This window comes from Oncorhynchus kisutch, linkage group LG4 (genome assembly GCF_002021735.2).
Source record: "Oncorhynchus kisutch isolate 150728-3 linkage group LG4, Okis_V2, whole genome shotgun sequence".
In the NCBI taxonomy this organism is placed as follows: Eukaryota; Metazoa; Chordata; class Actinopteri; order Salmoniformes; family Salmonidae; genus Oncorhynchus; species Oncorhynchus kisutch.
The window spans coordinates 62,832,006-62,857,869 of record NC_034177.2 but is presented as its reverse complement, the minus strand read 5'-3'; the positions used below and the strand labels follow the sequence as shown (position 1 = coordinate 62,857,869).

General features: G+C 42.6%; 1 protein-coding gene across 2 annotated transcripts in view; it reads left to right on the top strand.

The window, feature by feature from the left end:
* Positions 1-25,864, top strand: part of LOC109888952 (inositol polyphosphate-5-phosphatase A-like) — a 261,099-nt gene that overhangs the window by 189,585 nt on the left and 45,650 nt on the right. For both annotated transcript variants that reach the window (XM_031823382.1, XM_031823381.1), the window contains exon 9: positions 4,191-4,275. In XM_031823382.1, the coding sequence (XP_031679242.1) occupies positions 4,191-4,275 (85 nt within the window). The remainder of the gene's footprint in view (positions 1-4,190; positions 4,276-25,864) is intronic.

Below are 25,864 nucleotides of genomic sequence, written 5' to 3'. Positions count from 1 at the left end.
TCTAACATAACTGCACTTACAGTTCACCGGGGCAGCTCTAACATAACAGATTTTTTGGAAAGGTGGTGTACTGTGTCAGTCACTGAGCTCTTCAGTAAGGATGTGTTCTCGATTTTATACACTTGTCAGCAACGGGTGTAGCTGAAGTAGCAGATTCTACTGATTTAAAGGGGTGTACAAATATCTGTAAGGTCCCGCAGTACAGATTCAACCACAAAGACCAATGCCTTGCAACAAAGGGCAGCTATTGGTAGAAAAAAATATTGAATATCCCTTTGAGCACAGGGAAGATGTTAATTACACTTTTGAGTCACGATACAGGCGTCCTTCCTGAATTTCACCATGAGGCCAATTGTGTTGAATGGCACAACACTAAACTATTTGACAGTTAAAAGGAAGCCTGTACAGAATTGAAAATATTCCAAAACATGCATTCAAGGCACTACAATAAACTGCAGAAAATGTGGCAAAGAAAGTAACTAACTTTCAATGACGGCTTTGGAACAGTGGGTTAACTGCCTGTTCAGGGGCAGAACTGTACCTTGTCAGCTCGGGGGTTTGAACTTGCGACCTTCCGGTTACTAGTCCAATGCTCTAACCACTAGGCTACCCTGCCGCCCCAAAAATGGCTGTCCAACTATGGAGTTTAGTATACAAAACTCTACACAGGCAAAAATCATAGAGGAAAACCTTGTCTGCTTTTCAACAGGCACTCAAATATGCAGTGGAGTTACTTACCAAGACAGTGAATGTTCCTGAGCGGCCTAGTTAGTTTCGGCTTAAGTCTGTCAAGACATGAAAATGGCTGTCCAGCTATTAACAATCAACTTGAATGTGCAAAGCGCTTAGACTTAACCAGAAAGACGCAAATGTGGTACTGACTCCGGTAGATTGGATATTCATTTTTCAATACACATGTTTTGTCTTGGTCGTTATGGGGTATTGTGTGTAGATGGGTGAGACATTTTGAATTGAGGTTGTAACAAAATGTGGAATACTTTCAGAAGACACGGGATTGCTGATGCTTTGTATCGTCACAAACCGGCTCGAAGTTCGTAACAAAAGGGAGACAAGAATAACAAAATACATTTAAATTAAATAAACTAAATACCATTGTTAATTGTGTGTAATCAGTAGTGTTTGGCATGCATAAATGTGATAATGCAGGGTGTTGAAAGGTGCCAAAGCATACAACCAAAAGGCCACAAACACCAATAAAGGTGTCTGCATGGAGAGAGTGTCCTCCATGAATGGGGAAGTGGTGTATTTATCCCCGGGCCCAGGTGTTTCCCATATAGCTGACGACGACCCCCCCATAAAACCAGTGACCAACAAGGACCCCGAAACATACCAGCCTCTGCATCCCAAATTGATGTGTACATGTTCACACTTCCATTTGCCCCAGCCAACCGCAACCTCCCCAGACCTCAGCAACCTTTGTGCACAGGAAGCAATGTTTAAGAGGAATGAAGAAAACGAGACCAGAAGCGACAGAACAGGACAATACCAAACAATGATCAGTCAAACATTCAGGGACAGGGCGTGTCAGCAACAAGCTCCAACGAAAATAACATCCCAGGGTCCTTATTACATTTTGGCAACATCAACGTAACAGAATTGACTACGTTTGTCACTCATTTCAATCTTGTAGTGTTCAGCGATCTTTAACAGCTGTTCTTTAGTACTTAATTCTAACAGTTCCTCTGATGGAAAGCGAATTAACTAGTCTACATTAGACGCCATAATCAGAAGTAAATACACACCAGACCACAAGAGAAGTGACAATCACACTAGGCACCACAGGAGAGATGAGATATGGAGCTTCCCCAAAACCTACAGTAACACAACCCTAGTCTTCGTGCAGATTTGCATTGGGTAATTACACACCGTAGCCCGCTGGCAAGGAAATAAACCACCCAGCACGCTGGCAGATTACCCCAAGCCACAAATGTGCCCCTGAGACAACAGCTCAGGCCACAGACACCACACAAATAAACAAAATAACCATGCCAAAAGTTTACAAAAATGAAACACGTCGCTAAGCCTAACAGCGGAAAAAGGCTATAGCTCCGGGTAGTAAGTGTGACTACCCTACCCAAATCTCCCACTGAGGTACACAGACAATTGTACTCACCCAGACCAATGTCCCAACAGCAAGTAGAGCAAGAGTCTCCAGCCTGGGCAGGGGCCTGGAAACTACCCAATATACTCTTCAATGCAGCACACAATCAACTATCCACCGCAGTGGCAAGTTTACCAAACAAAGGCAACCAATACTGGGCACCAAACATTACAACACAAACAAGCTGTAAAAAAAAGGAAACAAAGCACCTACAGAGTTTAACATTAACACCACGTTTTCTCCCAAACACAATACCTTCAAGATCCCGGATGAGCCCCCACTTGTCACGAACCGGCTCGAAGTCCGTAACAAAAAAAGGGAGACAACGTGGAAATTAGGAATAACAAAAATATATGTATTAAGTAAACTAAATACAATTTACAATGGTGTGTGTGTGTGTGTAATCAGTAGTGTGAGTGTTTTGCATGCATAAATGTGATAATGCAGGGTGTTGAAAGGTGCCAAAGCATTCAAACAAAAGGCCACAAAAAAAAATACCACAACAAAATCTATAAAGGTGTCTGCATGGAGAGAGTCTCCTCCATGAATGGGGAAGTGGTGTATTTATCCTAGGACGCACCCGGGCCCAGGTGTGTCCCATGTCGCTGACGACCCTCCCGGCTCCGCCCACCGGCATCCTAATAAGGAAAAAGAGAGCAAAGAGAAAAAATACGGCAGACAGAGTGGGAGGGTCGTCACAGTATAATTCAATTAAATGTTTCAAGAACAAAATTACATGTAACTATTTAAGTAATTGTAGTGAGGACAGTAACATTAGTAATCTCAAAAGTGTAATATCATTTAAATGTATGCATTAAAAAGTGTTTGTAATAGCATAAATGTGGCAAAACTAATGTAGACATTAATACATGCATATACATTACTTCCAAAATATTTTTGCAGGCATGGTGGCTTCAGCACATCCTACATTCTGTCACCTAAATAATGGGTGTATGAGCTGTATGACGCCTCTGCAGGCACACTCAGTCAGATCTCGTCATATGCCATTTGGAATAGCATGTTCAAATCAACTCCATCACAAACTAGAACATATACTGACCCAAAACATAAATGCAACATGCAAAAATGTCAAAGAGTTTACTGAGTTACAGTTAATATATGGAAATCAGTCAATTTGAAATAAAATCATTAGGCCCTAATCTATGGATTTCACGTGACTGGGTGGGCCTGGGAGGGCATAGGCCCACCCACAATCAGAATGTATTTTTCCTCACAAAAGAGCTTTATTACAGACAGAAATGCTCCTATGCACCCCCCTATGCACCTCCCTATGCACCCCCCAGACATCTGTGGCATTGTGTTGTGTGACAAATCTGCACATTTTAGAGTGGCCTTTTATTGTCCCAGCACAAGGTGCACCTGTGTAATGATCATTCTGTTTAATCAGCTTCTTGATATGCCAAACCTGTCAGGTGGATGGATTATCTTGACAAAGGATAACATTCTCACTAACAGGGATGTAAACACTTTTTTGCACAACATTTGAGAGATATGTTTTTTGTGCATATGGAACATTTCTGGGATCTTTTATTTCAGCTCATTACACACGGGACCAGCACTTTACATGTTGTGTTTATATTTTTGTTCATTGGAATTTGACTCGGTACCCCCTGTATATAGCCTCGGTATTGGTATTTTGTGTTAGTTTTAATAAACATTTTTACTTTAGTTTATTTAGTAAATATTTTCTTAACTCTATTTCTTGAACTGCATTGTTGGTTAAGGGCTTGTCAGTAAGATTTCACGGCAAGGTCTACACCTGCACATGTGACAAATGTGATTTGATTTGAATAAAAACATTTGAAAGGCCCCAAGCTGCACAAACCTATTCACGTTAACTGATTTTTAGTTGAATATTGAACATTGTTATCCACAGGGGTGCAAACGTCTTGCAAGTGTTGCTACCACCAGGTGGTGGTGTACACCTCATAAATAAAATGCCCCGAGGCAACCAAACACTAAGGCTCAGCAGAGAGTCCCATCAACAGTATACAACTCCACTTGGATCAATTCACTTTTAATGACAAATACTTTTCATGTTTTTCAGGATCACTGACCAGCGGTTTGAGAAGGTGCCATATTTTGTCTTTGGGGACTTCAACTTCAGGTTGGATACAAGGCAGGTTATCGAGGTAAGCACATTGATGCATGTGTTGCGAACATATCAGTTAGTGTCTACACTATATGTGATTCGGCACATGCACCTTGACATGGATAGGTGTTGCTGATATGTGTGTGTGTGTGTGTGTGTGTGTGTGTGTGTGTGTGTGTGTGTGTGTGTGTGTGTGTGTGTGTGTGTGTGTGTGTGTGTGTGTGTGTGTGTGTGTGTGTGTGTGTGTGTGCAATTTTCTAGGGTTTTGTGGGGGACAACAGCCATCACAGTTATCGCTCATTTTCACCCCTCTACTGTCGTTGGCCCAGCTGTCTTTGCTAACCAAACCTCCAAGTCCATTATGTTTTGGTGCCGTCCCCCTTCACTTCCTCTCTCCCTCCCTTCCTCTCTCCCTCCCTTCCTCTCTCCCTCCCTTCATCTCTCCCTCCCTTCCTTCATCTCTCCCTCCCTTCCTCTCTCCCTCCCTTCCTCTCTCCCTCCCTTCCTCTCTCCCTCCCTTTCTTTTGGTGCAAATGCCGCCACATTAGAGTCAGAGTAGTCATTCAGCAATCCTCATCAGGAGATTTGAGGGGGGGGGGGGTGTAGGATAACAAGCCATAAAGTTCCACACAGACAGCAGAGCTCAGTGATAAGAGAGAGACCAGCCACTTGTGGGGGCCAACCCTGCTCCCACCACACAATGGAACCTCAAATCAGTGGCTCTTTTCAAATTGTGGGGATTGTTAATTTGGGAGAAGTCCCGTTGTCTCAAAAAGGGAAGGGGAAGAGGAGTGGGGCGGAGGGGGTGGGCGGTTGTTGAATGGAGGACTTTTGCTCAAACAATTCAGGAAATACTTCATCCTGTGAGGTAAAGTGAGAAGGGCCTTTTGAGCGGAGAGTGTAGTTTAACCATCGAATCACTAGGGGAGGAATTGAATAGAATACTTAATTGAACGCAGAGGTCATGTGCTATTCCTCGTAGACAAACATTAAATGAGCATGTTGTTTCACGCTGCTGTGTTCAGCTGCTTTGGTTGTTGTGTGCGACCATATGATGTTTTCTACTGTATCTTATCACATTGATAGATTGCGTAGTCTAGTCTTTCGGCGGTACATTGAATTCCTCAGCCGTGTTTAGGGCACATTAGAGCTGCTGATCATGTGAGAATATTATGCTTTGGAGATAATAGTGATCGCACCACGAAACCAGGACAAAAAAAAATTACATGATTTGGGAGATGTTCATTCATAGAATGGTCCTTTGGAAAAAGGATGGTTGACATTTGACATTTGTATCTAAAAGCATAATTGATCATCAGAGTTGGCATATTTATAACATTTTGGCTAACCAAGGCCTCCTTTAAGTCTCCATAATGTTTCATCTGTAAGTGCTACAAAGCAAGAATTGGTGTCAAATTAGGCTTTTCCTCCTGCTCTGTAATGGGAGTAGTATTTTGATTTCAATAATTTAAAAAAATCAAAGTGTTAATTTTGACACTCTTTTTTTCTGATTTAGTCTAGTCTTAGTAATTCTGACTACAATAGCATAGCCTCAATCAAAAAATGTGACATTTGAATAATGAGAGAGTAGTAGCACAATAACCAGATGCTGCTGCAAAGTATTGGCAAATTAGTATGGGTTGCACCTCCATCACTCGGTCACGTCATTGCCATTGTTATCAATGGTCGACAGACACAGCAGCCACATTGATGTCCAAAAGTAGAATGGGAGCTAATGACTGTTTCGCCCAGTGATGTAGTCGAGTTACTAAACATCGAGTCCGAATCGAGTCCCAAGTCCTCTGTGCTCGAGTCCCAAGTCCAAGTCATCCAATGGTCGAGTCACCAGTCCCTATGGCTGAATTCCGAGTCAATAAATTGTTTGCTATCCCTTTTCCTTACTTTCTGTGCCACAAAATGTGTGCATATAGGCTACTGGTTATATGTTACCAGAGCCACGTTCAGTTTTTTTTTTTAAACGATCTTGAATGTTGGAGATAGAAATTCCATAAATAGAGCCATCGTTATTCATTATTCTACATGTCAAAGAGGCATGTTTGTTCTACATAGAAATATGCTATCTTAATATTCCAAAACGTTGCATCCTGCATCCAGGTTGTTAGCTGTAGCTGACTAATGAGGTAACATGACTGAACAAGGTGTAGCCTAAACAAAAGGTTAACGGTCCGGTCCGATAGTAGCCTAGTTTTAGAACAGCCCATATGCTTTATGAATAGAAAATGCGTCCCACCAATGCATGATAGAAAGAGAAGAAAACGTAGCGCCAGTATTATAGATCATGTCTTTTGAACTAGAATCAAGCCATTTTCTCTGATGAAAAGAGGAAGACTTGGCTACGTTGGCTACAGAACCTGTATATGATATGCAGTGGGAAGAGTGGGAGAGTTGAGCGAGACTGCATTTCGAAGACAGCCTACTTTTCTATAGCCTACTCATGGGAGAGAAAAGCATGTTTTCCTATTAGTCAATGTTGCTATTGTTTTTATTTTCACAAAGCAGCTTGTGTTTCTTAACCAGGTAAAGGGTAGCTAACAAGAAGGCTGGCGGTGAAGCAACAGTCGCCTGCGCGATGTGTATAATCGGAGGCGAAGCGGTGGCTGCCTGTCTGCCCACGCTCATCGCTTGCTCCCCCGCAGCTCACCAGCTCATTGCTTGCTGCCCCACAGCTCATCAGCATACTGTATGTAGGCTGTGTTTGCCTAGTGTGACTCATCCTTCGTACTGCTGAATTGAACAACGCTGCGAATCTGTGCTGCTAATATGAATTGTTCATCAATCTTTCCAAAAACTCTTGTCCAGTCCACTTAGTCAGATTTTAGTCAAAGGGAAAATGTTGTTTCGTAAACTGAAATGATTTTTTTTTTTCTGTCTATTTAGACAGTTATAGTCTCTTCAATTTGCCACTGGAAAATAGGTGTTTGACTAATATTTTAGTCACTATTTTTGTCTGCACTAATTTATGAATATTGAATAATATAAACAGGAATATAAAAAAATCACAGATTTAGATTTGTCAATTTTCTATATATATTGTTGAACAAAATATACTCTACCGGCATATCAAAGTTCCAGGGTGGGATCTCTGCTAGTTTTAAAGTTATGGCCCATTTTTATACAGAAAAATTGGTATAGTAGGCAATGTAACAAATCACAGCTATCCTGTATCATTGCACATCCTGCAAATTACCAACAGAGGGTGACCATTTTGAATCCATTTTCACATTCACTCAGTAATGCTTGCAAATTTAAACATAACTCTAAAAGTAGCAAAGATGTCACTCTAGAACTTTGATTTCTGCATGGAGTATATTATGGTAAAAAATATATAGAAACATTTGCCAAATCAAACATTAAATTTTTCAATATTCATAAATGAATGTAAAATATTTGAATATAATGTATCATATTTGAAATCCAAATACTACTCATATTACAGAGCAAGTGGTGAAACGTAATATTTTGGAGCACCTACAAATGAAACATTATGGAGTCTTAAAGGAGGCCTGGGTAATTTCCCAATTATGCTTCAACATACTTATACACTGAGTATTCCAAATATTAGGAACACCTTCCTAATATTGAGTTGCACCAAAATCATCAGGACATGGAATCTACAAGGTGTCGAAAGCATTCCACAGGGATGCTGGTCCATGTTGACTCATGTTGGCTGGATGTCCTTTGGGTGGTGCTCCTGGCGCCTACTATCATACCCCCGTTCAAAGGAACTTAAATCTGTTGTCTTGCTGATTCAGCCTCTGAATGGCACACAGACACAATCCGTGGTCTCAATTGTCTCAAGGCTTAGAAACCATTCATTAACCTGTCTCATGCCCTTCATCTACACTGATTTGAAGTGGATTTAACAAGTGACATCAATAAGGGATCATAGCTTTCACCTGGATTCACCTGGTCAGTCTGTCATGGAAAGAGCAGGTGTTCTTAATGTTTTGGATACTCATTGTATATTCCAACAATCCTCCTTCCAAAGGACCATTCTATGGATTCAATTTTGGGAAAATCCCCAAAAACATGGCATTTTTTTGTTGTCCTGGTTTCGTGAGGAATCACTCAATACAGTAAGCTAAGATCCCAAGTGCACAGTAGCCACAGCCTAAGACGGAAGAACATATGCCGGGAAGAATAATCAGAGATCATTGAGACCATTTTGAATCAAAGACACTCGCACCCAACTTCTAGGTTACCTCGATTGAGGAATATGAAGTGGTTAGCATGACTGTGATCATTATATACAAACATATCATATAGTGGCCATTCATTTCATATTCCAGCTACCGCTGAGACATTGGGTTATTATGACTATAGAAAAAACAAATTGTGCTAGATTAGAGAGAAATAATGTAGAACAAAAAGTAAATCCTGGTATAATGCTGCCAAAGTGTTTAATAGTACAACGTTTCTAACCCAAACTGGGTGATCATAGAAATATAACCATCAGAAAGAATATCATCCCAGTACGTCACCATATTTATCCCCCGTGACTAATCTAGATCAGACACCCCCTCCTTCCTCCTCCCCCCTTTGCTCTGTGGTAGGTAAGTAGTCACCCTCTCTGTGTCTGCCACTGAAATGCTGTTTAAGTGTACTAGGGGTCATGGCCCCTTTTCCAGGGATGTGTAAGGCTAGCACCGGTTTGTGTCTGTCTCTGCCTACTCCCCTCCGCCCAACTCCTTTCTCATGCACCTTCAATATCCCCACCACACACACACACATACACACACACACACACACACACACACACAATGTTCCTGATTGATTTTCCCTGCGTGAAGGGGTGGTGCTGCCACTGGGGGGTACCTCAGGAAGTCAGATCTGTGGGCCATGAAGCCCCTTCTACCATCGCTCTATTCTCACACACAAACGCACACTTTCTCTCCTCTCACACACACCCCTCTCCTTCCCTTTACTCCTTCCTAAGAGGTCCTCATACTCACCCTTTAACGGGTCAACACCAAAGGCTGATGACATCATCCAAGGGGCTCGTCCCGTTAGAGGCAACATTCTACTCATATAAAACCGTCCAGCGCAGAGCTCACCAGTCTGATGTAATGGTGACCTGTACTGGATGTGGTTGTGGAGGGACGCTGTGATGTCACCAGTAAACATATGATTGTAGCTTTCATGTGGCTCTATAACTCCCAGCCAGGAGATATGTCAACCATGTAATGACAATTATTGTCAGCTGGACAATTAGTGCACATTGGAACGATGCTTTAATTTAGATTGGACCTGGTGGATCAATTGGGCCTGCTTATCTGGAGATTGATTCAGATGGGGGGCTCCTCTCTCTGTGTCTCTCACTCTGTAACACACATTAGGCACAATTACCTCTCCACTTCTTCAATGCAGAAAGGTAAGAACTGACCCATATTATATGTGGGCAAAAACGAGGAGCATTTAATACATGTGTTTCTCTAGTTGCTTGAACACTACAGCTACACTCTTTCTCTCTGAGTGTCATCATGGACACCCACTGCAATGCAAATAGCCACCAGCCCCTCCCCTTAACCCATCATGCCCTGTGGATCCATGTGTGGTGGTCTACACACTAGGCCCAATGTCCTATACCCCATTGTCCCAGGGTTGGACATAGGTGGCGGATTCCTGGCATGCTTGTGCTGCAGGATCAGTAACCAGAGGCTGTGGCCAGCCCCCCTCTCAACTGGGCTCCCCGTTAATTGTGTCCGACAGAGGGAATTGTCTTCAATTGACCCTCATTCACTGGGCCTTTCACCAGGGGACAAAGGACACAGCCAAGTGGAGACTAATGCTGGGGTTGAGCTCCCTGGAGGTGGTCTTCCCAGTGTCATGGACCAGTCCCCGGGTCCCTTTTTCCTGCTCTGACTGTATCATCAGGACAGGAGAGGTGAGCCCAGCCAGAGAGAAGTGCAAGTGGAGGAATGAGGCTGCCCAAGCACTCGATGGGTGGATAGGGCATTGGGACAGTGCAGAAGGGAACCAGTGTATTCTGTTGATTGGAATGGTGCACTTGTACCTGTTTTCTGATTTGGGGAAATACCTAAACTTACTATGATGTGCATGTCAGAAAGTTGTATGTGTGAGAGAAGGCATTAGGAGTTGATTAACCACCTGTGTGCTGCTGAGTGTGTGCTGAGACGGCCCGGACCGAGACTGAAGAAGAGGTGCATGATGGGACGCCCCGGAACCCCAGGGACCAGTGGCAGTGAATCACAGAGGCTCAGTGACAGCCCCAGGGCTCCGTGCCTGGACTCTCAGTATATTTAAAATGTATCCCAATTAAACTTAATAGAATGTAAATTTAATATCTGCAGAAATTGTGCTCTCCTGGCTGGTCGCTCCAATTTAAGGATTGATGGAGGCCAGCGGGGAGGTTAATTGCTGACTTGATCTACTGTCCCCGTGACATAGCTTGTGCCTGTTTTAATTGGAGTTTATCTGGCCGCTACATGGGCAGATTTCATTAGGCTAGCGGCCTCTCACCGCACCGCACCACACCACCACTCCCTGCACGAGGGAGATCTCAGTTGGAGGACGTGTGGATGTGTTCGGTAGCGCCTCCTTTCTGTGGTTAGTGGAAAGAGCAGGTGGATGGCAGGGGATGGCCCAGGCATCAATCTTCCTCCCTTTGTCCTGGGCCTTTCTCTACTTGAGCAGCATGAAATTAAAGGTGGAGCCGTTGACTAGGACCCACTCCAAATGAATACTGTAAAATACTCATTAACGACAAGCAGGGTAACACATGTTTCATTTTTTCACCCTTTGTCGAAGTGCTTTACAGCATACGGTCCATGCCAGGGAAAAGTGTGACGGGGTTGTGTGTGATACTGTTTCTAAAGCCGTACACTGGCCTGAGTGGTAGAGGTCTTGGAACGGGTCCAACTTTTTGGAACCGTGAAGGCCTCTACTGTGTGGATTTCTGTGTGAGTCTATGCGTGTGTGGACATACATGGGTCTGTATGTGTTTGCATGTGTTCTTCCATGTCTGTAATAATGTATTTATCCCTTAAGAATGTGAAACATATACAAGCACTCTTCAAATAGGCTGGAAAGAGTCATTTAGGGTTGTTGATGCCTATTGTCTTGGTTCGTGAACCTGTTTCTGGATAAATAACTTTCACTGCCTTTTCCCTTTCTGCCCCAGCCTTTGATTAGCATGTGTGCTAAGGTGGGCCCTTCCATTAATCAAAACAGAGGCAGTGTAATTAAGTGTACACTACATTAGTCAGGCTAATTAATTTTGGGGGCCATCCATCCATTAGCCAGTGGGCTAGCACTGATTGGGCCTCTGTTCTGGGGGAACCTAGACACCAGGGACTGTGAGGACTGTGACCCTCCTTGGCTGCTGTCACACACACACCTACACACACATAAACGCACACACACACACACACTCTGCCGCCTACTACTCCCCAATACCACAGCAGGAGCACCCTACTTAATCAGATTAAACCAAATATCTGTCATACACACAACATTGTGATACAATGATAATCGTATTCTATCTCTGAGGACAATCTTGTTGTTTCAATAGGAAAACAAAACATATCTATGACAATGAGGCCTGCAGTATGCCAGAGATAGTGTAGTTGACATGATAAATGAACTAACTTATATGTGAGGTCATCATGATATGGCGTCACCTTGTCACTGGATTATATGTTTAGATTTATCCACATAGCCTCAGACAAAGATGTTTCCGATATGAAGATAAATCGTCATGATCTGGGTAATTCATCACAATGAGGCCCCATTATGAGAGATAACCCGTCTGGATAGAGGGAGACTATTCCCCTTGGGACAAAGCCTGTTTTCTCCTCTCCTTTTTTCCCTCTATTTGCTTGCCATGCTAATGAAAAGAGAGACAGAGAGATGGAGACACAGAGAGAAAGAGAGAGTTCAGCAACGAGGGCGTAACGCGAGCGATGTCGCTTTGATCAGGACGCTGTTCCACAATTAAAACGCTCTGCAAATGAAGAACAAGCAGTGGCTTCTGTTGGTCCTCCTCATCAACAACAGCCTCCTCATCAACAAGAGCTGCAGCCATTGTGTTACTGGCCGTAAGCGGCTGGCAGCTGGGCCCACCATTCCAGGGGCAGATCACATGGTGTGACAGGGTGTGAGGACAGCGCCTGGCACCAGTGGTCACCCACCACCCCCCCTCAGACCATGGCGTTGTGGCCTCTCGGATCCAGGGTTGGCCTAGGCTGTAGCCCCATTGACCCCCTTAGTCAATGATGCCACACCTGCTGTCGGCCGCTGGGCCACTGGGGAGGACACTCCTACTGGTCACTCTAGCCTCCTCACCTTCTTAGTCTCTAGTGAGGCTTTAGATCTCTCATTCTCGTTCTCTCATTCATGTCTTCACACTTCTCTCTCTTTTACACTTTTTCTCTCATCCTAATTTTCTTTCAGCTGACTCACTCACTCACTCACTCACTCACTCACTCACTCACTCACTCACTCACTCACTCACTCACTCACTCACTCTTTGCTTTCTCGCCCTCTTGCCTGTCACCCTCCCTGCCTTCACTCTCCCTCCCCCTCTCCCTCCATCTCCCTCTCCCTTTCTGAATGCAGGAGGTTTTTGTCCTCCCTCTCTCTTGGGGACTTTTTTTTCTTCCGTCCTACTGTCCTTTCTCCTGAAAAGGCCACCAACTTTCTAGAGCACTGATCATTCGTCTTTAACGGCTCAGGAAAGGGGATTTTCACTTTTTTTTCATAGGGGAGAAGAAAAGGAACAAGCCAGTTTGTCTAGCGGTGGGGGGCTCTATTCTTACTGAATGGTCTGGTGTTAAATTGGGTCAGGAATGCAGATTTTGGCGCAATGGGAATATGAGGATATTAGCTAAAAGCACATGGCCAGGCAGACAGACAAGCATGTTCTAATACAGGCCTTGTCATATGAGCTGAGAGCTGCTTGCCTTCCACGTGTACTGTATGTATGTGTGTGTGTGCTGGCGGGTGGCTAGGATGTGTGCATGGCAATATTAGGCTGTCTGAGCGTACATGGTTGTAGACAAGACAAGCATTATTATGCGACAAAGGTGTTGTAGAAATATAAGAGGATGTGTTTCACAGCTGACAGTGAGAAGAGTTGGTGCAAAGCTCCACGTATTTGTTTTGATGCTTCATACACTCGTGGTCTTATTTTACTAGGCTGGACTCACCCCACATTTGCAGTTCTGGAGTAATTGTGTTTGTCCATTAACTTTGAATTCCTCCATGGGCAAAATCTGGACTCCACAGTGTGGTTTTCGACCATCCCTTTAAATGATCAGTCACCATATGCAGAAAAGCACCTCATACCTACTGTAAAACATGGTGGTGGATCTTTCATGTGATGGGGCTATTTGGCTTCTACGGGTCCTGGGAACCTTCTTAAGGTCAGCTGCATCATGAACTTTACCCAGTACCAGGATATTTTAGCCCAAAACCTGGTTGCCTCTGCCAGGAGGCTGAAACTTGGCTGCAACTGGATCTTCAATCAAGACAATAACCCAAAGGACACATCAAGGCAGGGTAGCCTAGTGTTTAGAGCGTTGGACTAGTAACCGGAAGGTTGTGAGTTCAAACCCCCGAGCTGACAAGGTACAAATCTGTCGTTCTGCCCCTGAACAGGCAGTTAACCCACTGTTCCCAGGCCGTCATTGAAAATAAGAATGTGTTCTTAACTGACTTGCCTGGTTAAATAAAGGTAAAATATTTTTTTTTACATCAAAATCCACAAAAAAAACGTTAATGGACCACAAAATCAACATTTTGCAATGGCCATTTCAGTCTCCGGACTTGAACCCCATTGAAAACATGTGGTTTGAATTGAAGAGGGCAGTCCATAAGCGCATGATGAATGATATCAAGGACCTGGAAAGATTATGTGTGGGATGAATGGTCTAGAAACCCTCCCAATAAATTCTCCATTCTCATAAAACATTTTTGAAAAAGGCTCAGTGCCATTATCCAAGCAAGAAGCGTATTGTAAACAGGGGTGCCAATAATTTTGACACCTGTCTTTTTGAGAGAGAAAAAAGTATTACTTGTTAAAGAAAATATATTTCGCTGAGCAATTTAATTTGTATATATTTTTTTGCATACAATATAGCTCAGTATGTGTTATTTATTTCAGACAATTTTTTTGCTCATCTTGTCAAGGGTGCCAGTAATTTCAGAGCTAGCTGTATGTTTGTCTTATCTCGCAATTCACTAGATTGTCCTCCTCTATCTCGGTCAAAATGGAGCCCATCCATGCAGCCTTTGAAAAAGCCAGGGATGAACAACTGGCCAATAGTGACTTTTTGATTTAGTTCCAAATGAAATGTGGCATAAACTGTAGAGGATAAGGGTGTCTTTGTGCCTGGTGCATAGTGCCCTGCTTGTATGATGTCAGTCTATTTTTGACTAATGCAGTGCTGGGGCCTTTGCGAGCTGAGCACAATAATCGTTTTTTCTTTTCGGTCGGGTGGGGTGCCAACCAGGTCCCAGGACACTGCATGTTGTTTCAGGTGTTATGTAAAGGTTTATTTTATACTCAGTGCCTTTGGAATGTATTCAGATCCCTTCTTCCACATTATTATAAAATTGATTAAATAAAATACATTCTTTAGCAATCTACACACAATACCCCATAATGACAAAGCAGAAACAGGTTTTAAGAAATGATTGCAAATGTATTAAATATAAAAAGCATAAATAACTTATTTACATTGATTATACTTGAGATGTTTCTACAACTTGATTGGAGTCCACCTGTGGTAAATATAATTGATTGGACATGATTTGAAAAGGCACACACCTGTCTATATAAAGACCCACAGTTGACAGTGCATGTCAGATCAAAAACCAAGCCATGTTGTCGAAGGAATTGTCCGTAGAGCTCCAAGACAGGATTGTGTCGAGGCACAGATCTGGGAAAGGGCACCAAAAATGTCTGCCTCCATCATTCTTAAATGGAAGAAGTTTGGAACCACCAAGACTCTTCCTAGTGCTGGCAGCCCGGCCAAACTGAGCATTTGGGGGAGAAGGGCATTGGTCAGGGAGGTGACCAAGAACCCGATGGTCACTCTGACAGAGCTCTAGAGTCTCCTCTGTGGAGATGGGAGAACCTTCCAGAAGGACATGCATCTCTGCAGCACTTCATCAATCAGGCCTTTATGGTAGAGTGGCCTGATGGAAGCGACACTCCATTAAAAGGCACATGACAGCCCGCTTGGAGTTTGCCACAAAGCACCTAAAAACTCTAGGACCATGAGAAACAAGATTATCTGGTCCAATGAAACCAACTCTTTGACCTGAATTCCAAGCTTCACGTCTGGAGTAAACCTGGCACCATCCCTACGGTGAAGCATGGTGTTGGCAGCATCATGCTGTGGTCATGTTTTTCAGCGGCAGGGACTGGGAGACTAGTCAGGATCAAGGCAAAAATGAACGTAGCAAAGTACAGAGAGGGGTGTGTGTGTGTGTGTGTGTGTGTGTGTGTGTGTGTGTGTGTGTGTGTGTGTGTGTGTGTGTGTGTGTGTGTGTGTGTGTGTGTGTGTGTGTGTCTTACACATACAGTTGAGGTCCATAAAAAAGCCAGACTAAGGTTTGCAACTGCACATGGGGACAAAGATGTACTTTTTGGAGAAATGTCCTCTGGTCTGATGAAACAGAAATAGAACTGTTTGGCCATAATGAACATCGTTATGTTTGGAGGAAAAAGGGGGATGCTTGCAAACTGAAGAACACCATCCCAACCGTGAAGCACGGGTGTGGCAGCATCATGTTGTGGGGGTGTTTTGCTGCAGGAGGGACTGGTGCACTTCACAAAATAGATGGAAACATGAGGAAGGAAAATTATATAGATATATTGAAGCAACCGCTCAAGACATCAGTCAGGAAGCTAAAGCTTGGTCACAAATGGGTCTTCCAAATGGACAATGACCCCAAGCATACTTCCAAAGTTGTGTCAAAATGGCTTAAGGCCAGCAAAGTCAAAGTATTGGAGTGGCCATCAAAAAAGCCCTGACCTCAATCCTATAGAAAATGTGTGGGCAGAACTGAAAAAGTGTGTGCGAGCAAGCAGGCCTACAAACCTGACTCAGTTACACCAGCTCTGTCAGGAGGAATGGGCCAAAATTCACCCAACTTATTGTGGAAGGCTACCTGAAATGATTGACCCAAGTTAAACAATCTAAAGGCAATGCTAACACTCAATTAGTATTTGGATGTAAACTTCTGACCCACTGGGAATATGATGAAATAAATAAAAGCTGAAATAAATCATTCTATCTGCCATTACTCTGACATTTCACATTCTTGAAATAAAGTGGTGATCCTAACTTACCTAAAACAGGGAATGTTTACTAGGATTAAATGTCAGGAATAATGAAAAACTGAGTTTAAATGTATTTGGCTAAGGTGTATGTAATCTTCTGACTTCAACTGTATACACACACACACACACACTATGGTGGCCTGTTGATAGGGACAACCCTTTCCATTTTCTCCGCCCTATGATTGAGTTTACATGATGTTATGTACCCCCTATGAAATTGCTCCAAGTCATCTGTTCCAGCTCAAAAGAAGTCCACCTTAATTTGAGAGTTAACTTTGTTAAAATGTATAAAGTTATATTTCATAACAAGCAAATCAATCTTTTATGGGCAGTTTCTCGGAAGCTAAACTTATGAATTACATACCGACATCTAGAATAGATCTCCAATTAAAAGTTAATGCTGTTTGAACTGACAATGTAAAGAATGCAATATCCATCGGAAGGTGATGGAGAGATCTCCTGATTTAAATGTTATTCACGGGGTCGGATAGAATGTACATACTGTCAGTCATACAAAGGTGGTCTCACAGAGGATCTTTATGTAACACAGTAGTAAACCCAGCGTTGGCACCCAGGGCTTTTAAACAACTCTGCTCAGTGACATTAAAAGTCGCTCTGCTCTTTTCACAGCCCATCATATTTAAAAGGGCACCATTAAGTGGCACAGTGAGAATTCATGGGCCTCTTTCTACAATTCCCCAGTGATTTATCTTTGACGGCCATATTGGCCAGGCTCTTTGAGGAGGGATTCATCGTTTTGTCTTATGTCCCATTTACGTTAGTAAAACAAGTCTAGTGAGATCTCTCTTCAACATCAGATTTGCAACTCTGGACATACCACATCCAAAGATACTGTGAACAAAGCCACATTTCTACTTCATGTGCGAGTGCATCTTATTAGCATACCGTAAATACACTATATACAGTGCCTTCGGAAAGTATTCAGACCTCTTGACTTTTTCCACATTTTGTTACGTTACAGCCTTATTCTAAATACAATTCTTTTTTTTCCCCACTAATCAATCTACACACAATACCCCATAATGACAAAGAAAAAAACAGTTTTTTAGAAATGTTTGCTGATCTATTAAAATAATCAACTTATTTCACATTTACATAAATATTCAGACCCTTTACTCAGTACTTTGTTGAAGCACCTTTGGCAGCGATTACAGCATCAAGTCTTCTTGAGTATGACACTACAAGCTTGGCACATCTGTACTTTTGGAGTTTCTCCCATTCTTCTCTGCAGTTCCTCTCAAGCTCTGTCAGATTAGACGGGGAGCGTTGCTGCACAGCTATTTTCAGGTCTCTTCAGAGATGTTCGATCGGGTTCAAGTCCGGGCTCTGGCTGGGCCACACAAGGACATTCAGAGACTTGTCCTGAAGCCACTCCTTTGTTGTCTTGGCTGTGTGCTTAGGGTTGTCCTGTTGGAAGGTGAACCTTCACCCCAGTCTGAGGTCCTGTGTGCTCTGGAGTAAGTTTTCATCAAGGATCTCTCTGTACTTTGCTTCCGATCATCTTTGCCTCGATCCTGACTAGTCTCACAGTCCCTGCCGCTGAAAAATATCCCCACAGCATGATGCTGCCACCACCATGCTTCATCGTAGGGATGGTGCCAGGTTTACTCCAGATATGATGCTTGGCATTCAGGTCAAAGAGTTCAATCTTGTTTCTCATGGTCCGAGAGTCTTTAGGTGCCTTGTGGCAAACTCTCAAGCAGGCTGTCAAGTGCCTTTTACTGAAGAGTCACTTCCGTCTGGTCACTACCATAAAGGCCTGATTGGTGGAGTGCTGCACAGATGGTTGTCCTTCTGGAAGGTTCTCCCATCTCCTACCTGCCTAAATGTAGTGCCAACTGTACTTGAGAACTTGACTGGCCTGTACAGAGGTCCGACCTCTACTCCATCGAACACCTTTGGTATGAATTGGAACGCCGACTGCGAGTCAGGCCTCATCACCCAAGAGTGGAGGCTGTTATTGCAGCGAAGGTGGGACCAACTCCATATTAATGCCCATGATTTTATAATGAGATGTTTGATGAGCCGTTGTCCACATACTTTTGGCCATTCTAACATGGTATAAAGGCAAATAAGGATAGCAATTCAAACTATACAGCAGTTTCTCATCTTAACTATATTGCACATAGTGTTGCAAACTTGATTCACAAATGTGTGTAAATTTTTTATTTGGCTAACAGAGCAAAGGTCGTGAGGGAGACATCTCTTGAAGCGAGATTTGAATCTAGATCCATCTCTTTACACTACACAAGTATCGCTCCTGGACCTAGTTTGTTTCGTCAAAGTAGTGTTAAGAGGCCTTGATGCCCAAAACAATGCATTTCAGGCCCATTTTCCTACAAGGCTTTCCTTTCAGGGGGCTGAGAGGCACTGGGCTGTCCTAACATCTGTTTGTGTCCAGATCCAGGCGGGCCCTGAGCACAGCGCGGCTCGGCGGCCCCCTTCTCCTCTACCCGGGGGTCTTTGTTCCCCGATTTCATGCTATCAGAGAAGCAGCATGTTTTCTTGCGCAGAGCTGTCAGAGGCATAAAGGGACCCCGAGTGGGGTCACATCTAGAGGGATGGGCATGAAAAATTTGTAAAATGTATCACAAAGCCCACCCACAAGATGGTTGCCTAGCGCGTTGTGAGGAGGCAGGGCTGCTCTGTATACATTTACTTCTTTCCCCCTTCTCTGGGCTAAATTACACCACAGGGCTCCCCTCTTGCCCTGCCGGAGAAGACACATCATTTAGATGAAATGGTGCAAACAAATTAAAGGGTGGCGCTAGCTTCCAAATGAATCATTGTTCTTTGTCTCCGGGGAGGCATTGTGCCGGGGTCCTCTTCAACACTGTACAGATAGAAGGCCACCAGCCTGCCTGAGAAAAACACCCAATATTATGCAACTTAAAAATTGTCCCTTAAAAAAAAAAAGATTGAATACCGTATTATAAGCTCTCAAGTTCCTTAACTGTTGGGCAGGTCCCATTTACTTTCCTGCCCATATGACTTAGTACCTACTTGGACAAACCCTGGGCCCTAGTTATAATCCTATATTAAGGTTTACTTATAGCCTAATAATAAGGACTTCCTGGTCAGGAAAGTCTCTGGGACATTCTTATGGGCATTTAATGTGTTTGTTTGTTTGTCTCATCCTTCATCCTGAGGCAACAGAAGCTCCATCAGATAGCAATTATTTGAGAGTATTTCAGCAGTTGAAGCCTTGGGTAGTGTTCATTATGACATGCAATGGAAGACATTTTAAAAGTTTTCCATTAGTGCTGGCTGTCAGCTAATAAACCGGTTCTACTGTACATTCATTTTCAGCTGGCTACATTTTCAGCATTATATTAACTAGGCTACTTTTAATTTCAAATTTGCTAGTCCGTCGAGCCCTCTCCCGCTAGAATACAATATTAATCTTCTAGCGAACTATTGATAGGATAGGCGCCTGTCAGTCACAAAGTGAGCTATGACATGGAAACGCAGCAGAGAGGAAGGGGCGAAGCGAGAGGTTTCACTCTCGCTTAAATAGGTCCAAAATAAGTCCAATACTCTTCTATGGACTTATTTTAGGCCTAAGCTTGTCGCCTACCTTCCCGCCTTTGGGAGAACAACTCCCATTGTTAGGGCTGAGATATGAGCATCTCCTCATTATAATAAGATCTCTGGTTGCAGTCTAATGTCTTTATACTGAAGAGGGAGAGAGAGCATGATGTTTGTGAATTTGCACGTCCCATGTAATGTAAGTAGTAATTATTGTTTTCTGACACATTCATTTATTTTATTTTGTGTGTTTCACATAGCTAGCCAATGCGAAGTCGTTGCGCCAAGTAGGCTATTTACTGTGCGTTAATTTACAACTGAACAGCAAGTGTTGACTAGTTTATAAAAGATGTCGATCTCTTATATTCCTTTCCAGTGGCTATTTTAGCATGTAATTCATGCCTACATAGCCACAACACAACACTAAACAATACATTCATTGCACTATAATGGTGACAAACGGTGTCTACAAACTGTTAGGGCCTCCACATAGCTGTCCCAACAGCAGAGTCCCAACAGCAGCCCCAAAACCTTACCACTGCTACACCTGGCTCTGAGCGGAGCCTTGTCTGGCAGCGAAATAGTTCATTCAGCCTCATATTACTGCCTTTTTAAAATGCATAGCTGATATGGCTGACTTGCTTAAACAAATGTGGTTTCTACTGACAATTGAGATGTGCAAACTATGGCATAAGGGAACGATGAGCTGATTAAGACGTTTATGAGCTCGGATGGACACAGTCAATATAACTTTTGTTCGACACTTTTGAAATGTACAGCGATAGAATTCATAACATGGGCTGTTCTTATAGTATTCTCCCAGTATGGAACCGTATGATAAATAAAGGGGGCATAAGCAATATTCAATGATGACATTTCTCTAAAAAAAAAGGCTACAGAGTAAATGTGTACCACCAAGTCAGAACAGAAAAGGGAGCAAATGATTACGGTGATTGCACATGGGCTACTAACAGCTTACCTCACAAATTAAATCACATTTTATTGGTCACATACACATGGTTAGCAGATGTTATTGCGAGGGTTGCAAAAATGTGTGTGCTTCTAATTCCGACCATGCAGTAATATCTAGTAATCTAACAATTTCTCAACAACTACCTTACACTTGTGTGTATAAAGGAATGAATAAGAATATGTACATATAAATATATGGATGAGCAATGGCCGAACGGCATAGGCAAGATGCAGTAGATGGTATAGAGTACAGTATATACATTTCAGGTGAGTAATGTAGGGTATGTTAACATTATGTAATGTGGCATTGTTTAAAGTGACTAGTGATACATTTATTACATCACATGTTTTATTATTGAAGTGGCTAGAGATTTGAGTCAGTATGTTGGCAGCAGCCACTCAATGTTAGTGATGGCTGTTTAACAGTCTGATGGCCTTGAGATAGAGAGTCTGAAAAACAGCTTCTGTCACAGATTTGATGCACCTGTACTGACCTCGCCTTCTGGATGGTAACGCGGTGAACAGGTAGTGGCTCGTTTGGTTGTTGTCCTTGATGATCTGTTTGGCCTTCCTGTGATATCGGGTGGTTTAGGTGTCCTGGAGGGCAGGTAGTTTGCCCCCGGTGATTCGTTGTGCAGACCTCACTACCCTCTGGAGAGCCTTGTGGTTGTGGGCGGAGCAGTTGCCATACCAGGCGGTGATACTGCCCAACAGGATGCTCTCGATTGCATCTGTGCATCTGTAAAAGTTTGTGAGTATTTTTGGTGACAAGCCAAATTTCTTCAGCCAACTGAGGTTGAAGAGGCGCTGTTGCACCTTCTTCAACACACTGTCTGTGTGGTTGGGCCAGTTTTTTTTGTCCGTGATGTGTACGCCGAGGAACTTAACTTTCCACCTTCTGCCCTACTGTCCCGTCAATGTGGCTAGGGGGGTGCTCCCTCTGCTGCGGAAAACTAAAATGAGTGTTTATTATTGGACAAATTCATCTAGTCCTTTCCCATTTCAATCCGTTTTCATTCCATTTGGTGCCTACAGAACAGAGCCCAGGTCTCCCCCTCCAGAGGGAAGAGGAGGATTAGAGCTTCATTAATTGTTCAGCCGGCATCTATATTGATCAGCACGGTAATGAACTCCATGAAGAGCCTCTGCTCTCTTACTGGAGCACCAGTAATTGCTGATCACCTCTCCAATGTTCTCGATATGACCCTCCAACAACAACACCCCCTCCACACACAGCCTCACTATCTAGGCTCCCATCAATTGCTCACTAGCTAGTGTGGAATGATCGAACAGTTTTTCTTTATAACAATTAAGTTTTATATTTGATTATGAAGTGCCTTCTGAAAGTATTCACCCGTCTCGACTTTGTGCACATTTTGTTATGTTAAATTTAAAATAGATTAAATTGAGATTTTGTGTTACTGGCCTACAGACAATACCCCATAATGTCAAAGTGGAATTATGTTCTTATATTTTTTTTTACGAATGAATGAAAAGCTGAAATATATTGAGTCAATAAGTATTCAACTATTTAGTCACGGTAACTAGGCTTCTCCAAAACTGCATTCGGATGTTACTGATGGTCATTAGTAGCATACCAAACTTGCTAACTGCCATTCACTAATGGCTCCGTAATCAGGGCTCTATTGTCCCTCTAGTCACTCTCACATCAATGCAAATGCAATTGAAAAATCTAATCAAACACTTCACGAGAGCGCATGAGCTCATGTTCCGCAACATTTCTATATGCAGTTGTATGAAAACAGAGTTTTGATGGCCTCTCTTAAAAAGAGGATCCCATCAGCTTTCTATAGGCTATGGACTATATTTATTTTTTTACTTTCCTTTACAACAGGAGTAGCCTACCTGGCTGGCATGAACAAGAACAGCAGGAAAAGCATAATCTGTTCACTCTATAAGTGCATATGGATGACATATGTTCCAACAGGTGCATGATAATGGTCCATTCTAAATCCAAACTAATTTCCCACGTTATCTATACTGAACAAAAATATAAATGCAACAATTTCAACGATTTTATTGAATTACAGGTCATATAATGAAATCAGTCAATTTAAATAAATAAATTAGGCCCTAATCTATGGATTTCAGATGGCAGGGGCGCTGCCACTGGGGAGCCATGTCCAGCCAATCAGAATGAGTTTTTCCCCACAAAAGAGATTTATTACAGACAGAAATACTCAGTTTCATCAGCTGTCCGGGTGGCTGGTCGCCGATGATCCCTCAGGTGAAGAAGACTGATGTGGAGGTCCTGGGCTGGAGTTGTTACACATTGTCTGCGATTGTGAGGCCAGTTGGACGTACTGCCAAATTTTCTAAAACAACGTTGGAGGTGGCTTATGGTAGAGAAATTAATATAAAATTATCTGACAACAGCTCTGGTGGACATTCCTTCAGTCAGCATGCCAATTGCACGCTCCCGCAACACTCTGGACATCTGTGGCATTGTGTTCTGTGACAAAAGTGCACATTTCATTGGCCTTTTATTGTCCCCTGCACAAGGTGCACCTGTGTAATGATCATCCTGTTTGATCAGCTTCTTGATATGCCACACCGTTCCAGTGGATTGATTATCTTGGTAAAAGAGAAATGCTCACTAACAGTGATGTAAGCAAATTTGTGCACAAAATTGGAGAGAAATACGCTTTTTGTGTGTATGGAAAATTTCAGAGATCTTTTATTTCAGCTCATGAAGCATGGGACCAACACTTTACATTTTGCGTTTACATTTTTGTTCAGTATAGAATATGAAGTCCATCTCAACTGGAAGAGGAAATTATTGTCCAAAAACAAACTTTTAAGTAGGACTGACTCAATGATACATGGTGAATATGTGCAGTGCGCACTCACTGGGGATATTGCCGATGCGCTCCTCTGGTGCCAATAAGATAGGCTACTGTTCAGTCAATTAAGTTGAACATTTTGATAACTAAAAGACAGATTAGTCTTTTCATTGTGTTGTGGAAATTCTTACACAGGGACACTCAAAGTCAATCTTAAATGAATCACTGTTTATTATCAGCGCAGTGGAGAGGCTCCAACTCCATGGTCTACCGGGGCAGACCTGTTACTTCACTTATATACAGACAATTTGCATGGTTTAGCGTTTTCAGTAATTCATTTATCATTAACGTTTGCTTCATTCACTTCTTACGGATCAAATCCCGTTAACGGGATAGATTTGACAACATCCGGTGAAATTGCAGAGCGCCAAATTCAAACTACAGAAATATAAATATTCAACATTCACGAATATACAAGGGTAATACTTCAAAATAAAACTTAACTTCTTGTTATTCCAGCCTCTGTCAGATTTCAAAAAGGCTTTACCGAGAAAGCACACCATGCAATTATCTGAGGACAGCGACCCGCATACAAAAGCATGACAACCAATTTTAACCAGGCAGGTGCAACACGAAAGTAAGAAATAGCGATATAATAAATGCCTTACCTTTGAAGATCTTCATCTTTTTGCAATTTCAAATGTCTCAGTGACACAATGAATCATCGTTTTGTTCGATAGATTCCTTCTTTATATCCCCAAAATGTCCATTTATTTGGCGCGTTTTATTCAGAAATACACCGGTTCCAACTCGCCCAACATGACTACAAAGTATCTAATAAGTTACCTGTAAACTCGGTCCAAACATTTCAAACAACGTTTCTAATCCAACCTCAGGTACCCTAAAATGTAAATAATCGGTCAAATTTAAGATGGAATAAACTGTTTCCAATACCGAAGAAAAACAACGAGGAGCGAGCTTCTGTTCACGTGCACCAAAAGACTAGAGTCCAACTGAGTGCCACATAGAAAGAGCAGGAAAGAAAGAACATCAAACAATTTCTAAAGACTGTTGACATCTAGTGGAAGCCATAGGAACTGCAATCTGGGCCCTAATAAATCAGGTTTCCCATAGAAAGCTTTGGAAAACAATGACCTCAAAAACACATTTCCCTGGATGGATTATGCTCGGGGTTTCGCCTGCCAAATCAGTTCTGTTATACTCACAGTCATTACTTTAACAGTTTTTTTTTTAAACTTTAGAGTGTTTTCTATCCAATACTACCATGCATATGCATACCCTAGCTTCTGGGCCTGAGTAACAGGCAGTTTACTTTGGGTGCGCTTTTCATCCGGACGTGAAAATACTGCCCCCTAACCCAAAGATGTTTTAATGTGACTGACCAATACTGGGTCATGCATGTGACAGACCAATACCGGGTCATGCATGTGACAGACCAATAGCTCTCAAGGCTTCTTCTCTCTAAGCTGAGACCTTGAAACTGAGAGATCGATCTCAAAACAAGGGCTTGGGCATACTGCCAAATTGCAGATACTAAAGTGAGGATTTCAATCAGTCACTTGCATGAACATGGAAATTGGTTATTAGAAAAGCACAAATGGAACACACAAATTGGTTATTAGAAAAGTACAAACATAAACATTTCCATCACAATTGTCTTCTCTTTAGAGCAATAACCATTTTCTTTCCAAACTATGTTTCCCGCGATTGTATTTTGAAACTTTGCGATATCCCTGGCTCGGGCCTCTTTACTTTTCACAGACAGTCGCAACTCAACAATAATCTACCTAAATTATGCGGCGCCTTTCCTTCCGACTGTAGGCAATGCAATTTAAAACAATACACAACTTATTTTTTCAAAGAAGCTAATGAACCTCTGTGGCCAAATCATGCTATAGTAGTAGCCTAATTTTGAATTGTTTGATGTATTTCTGTATAGACATGAGTAGTAA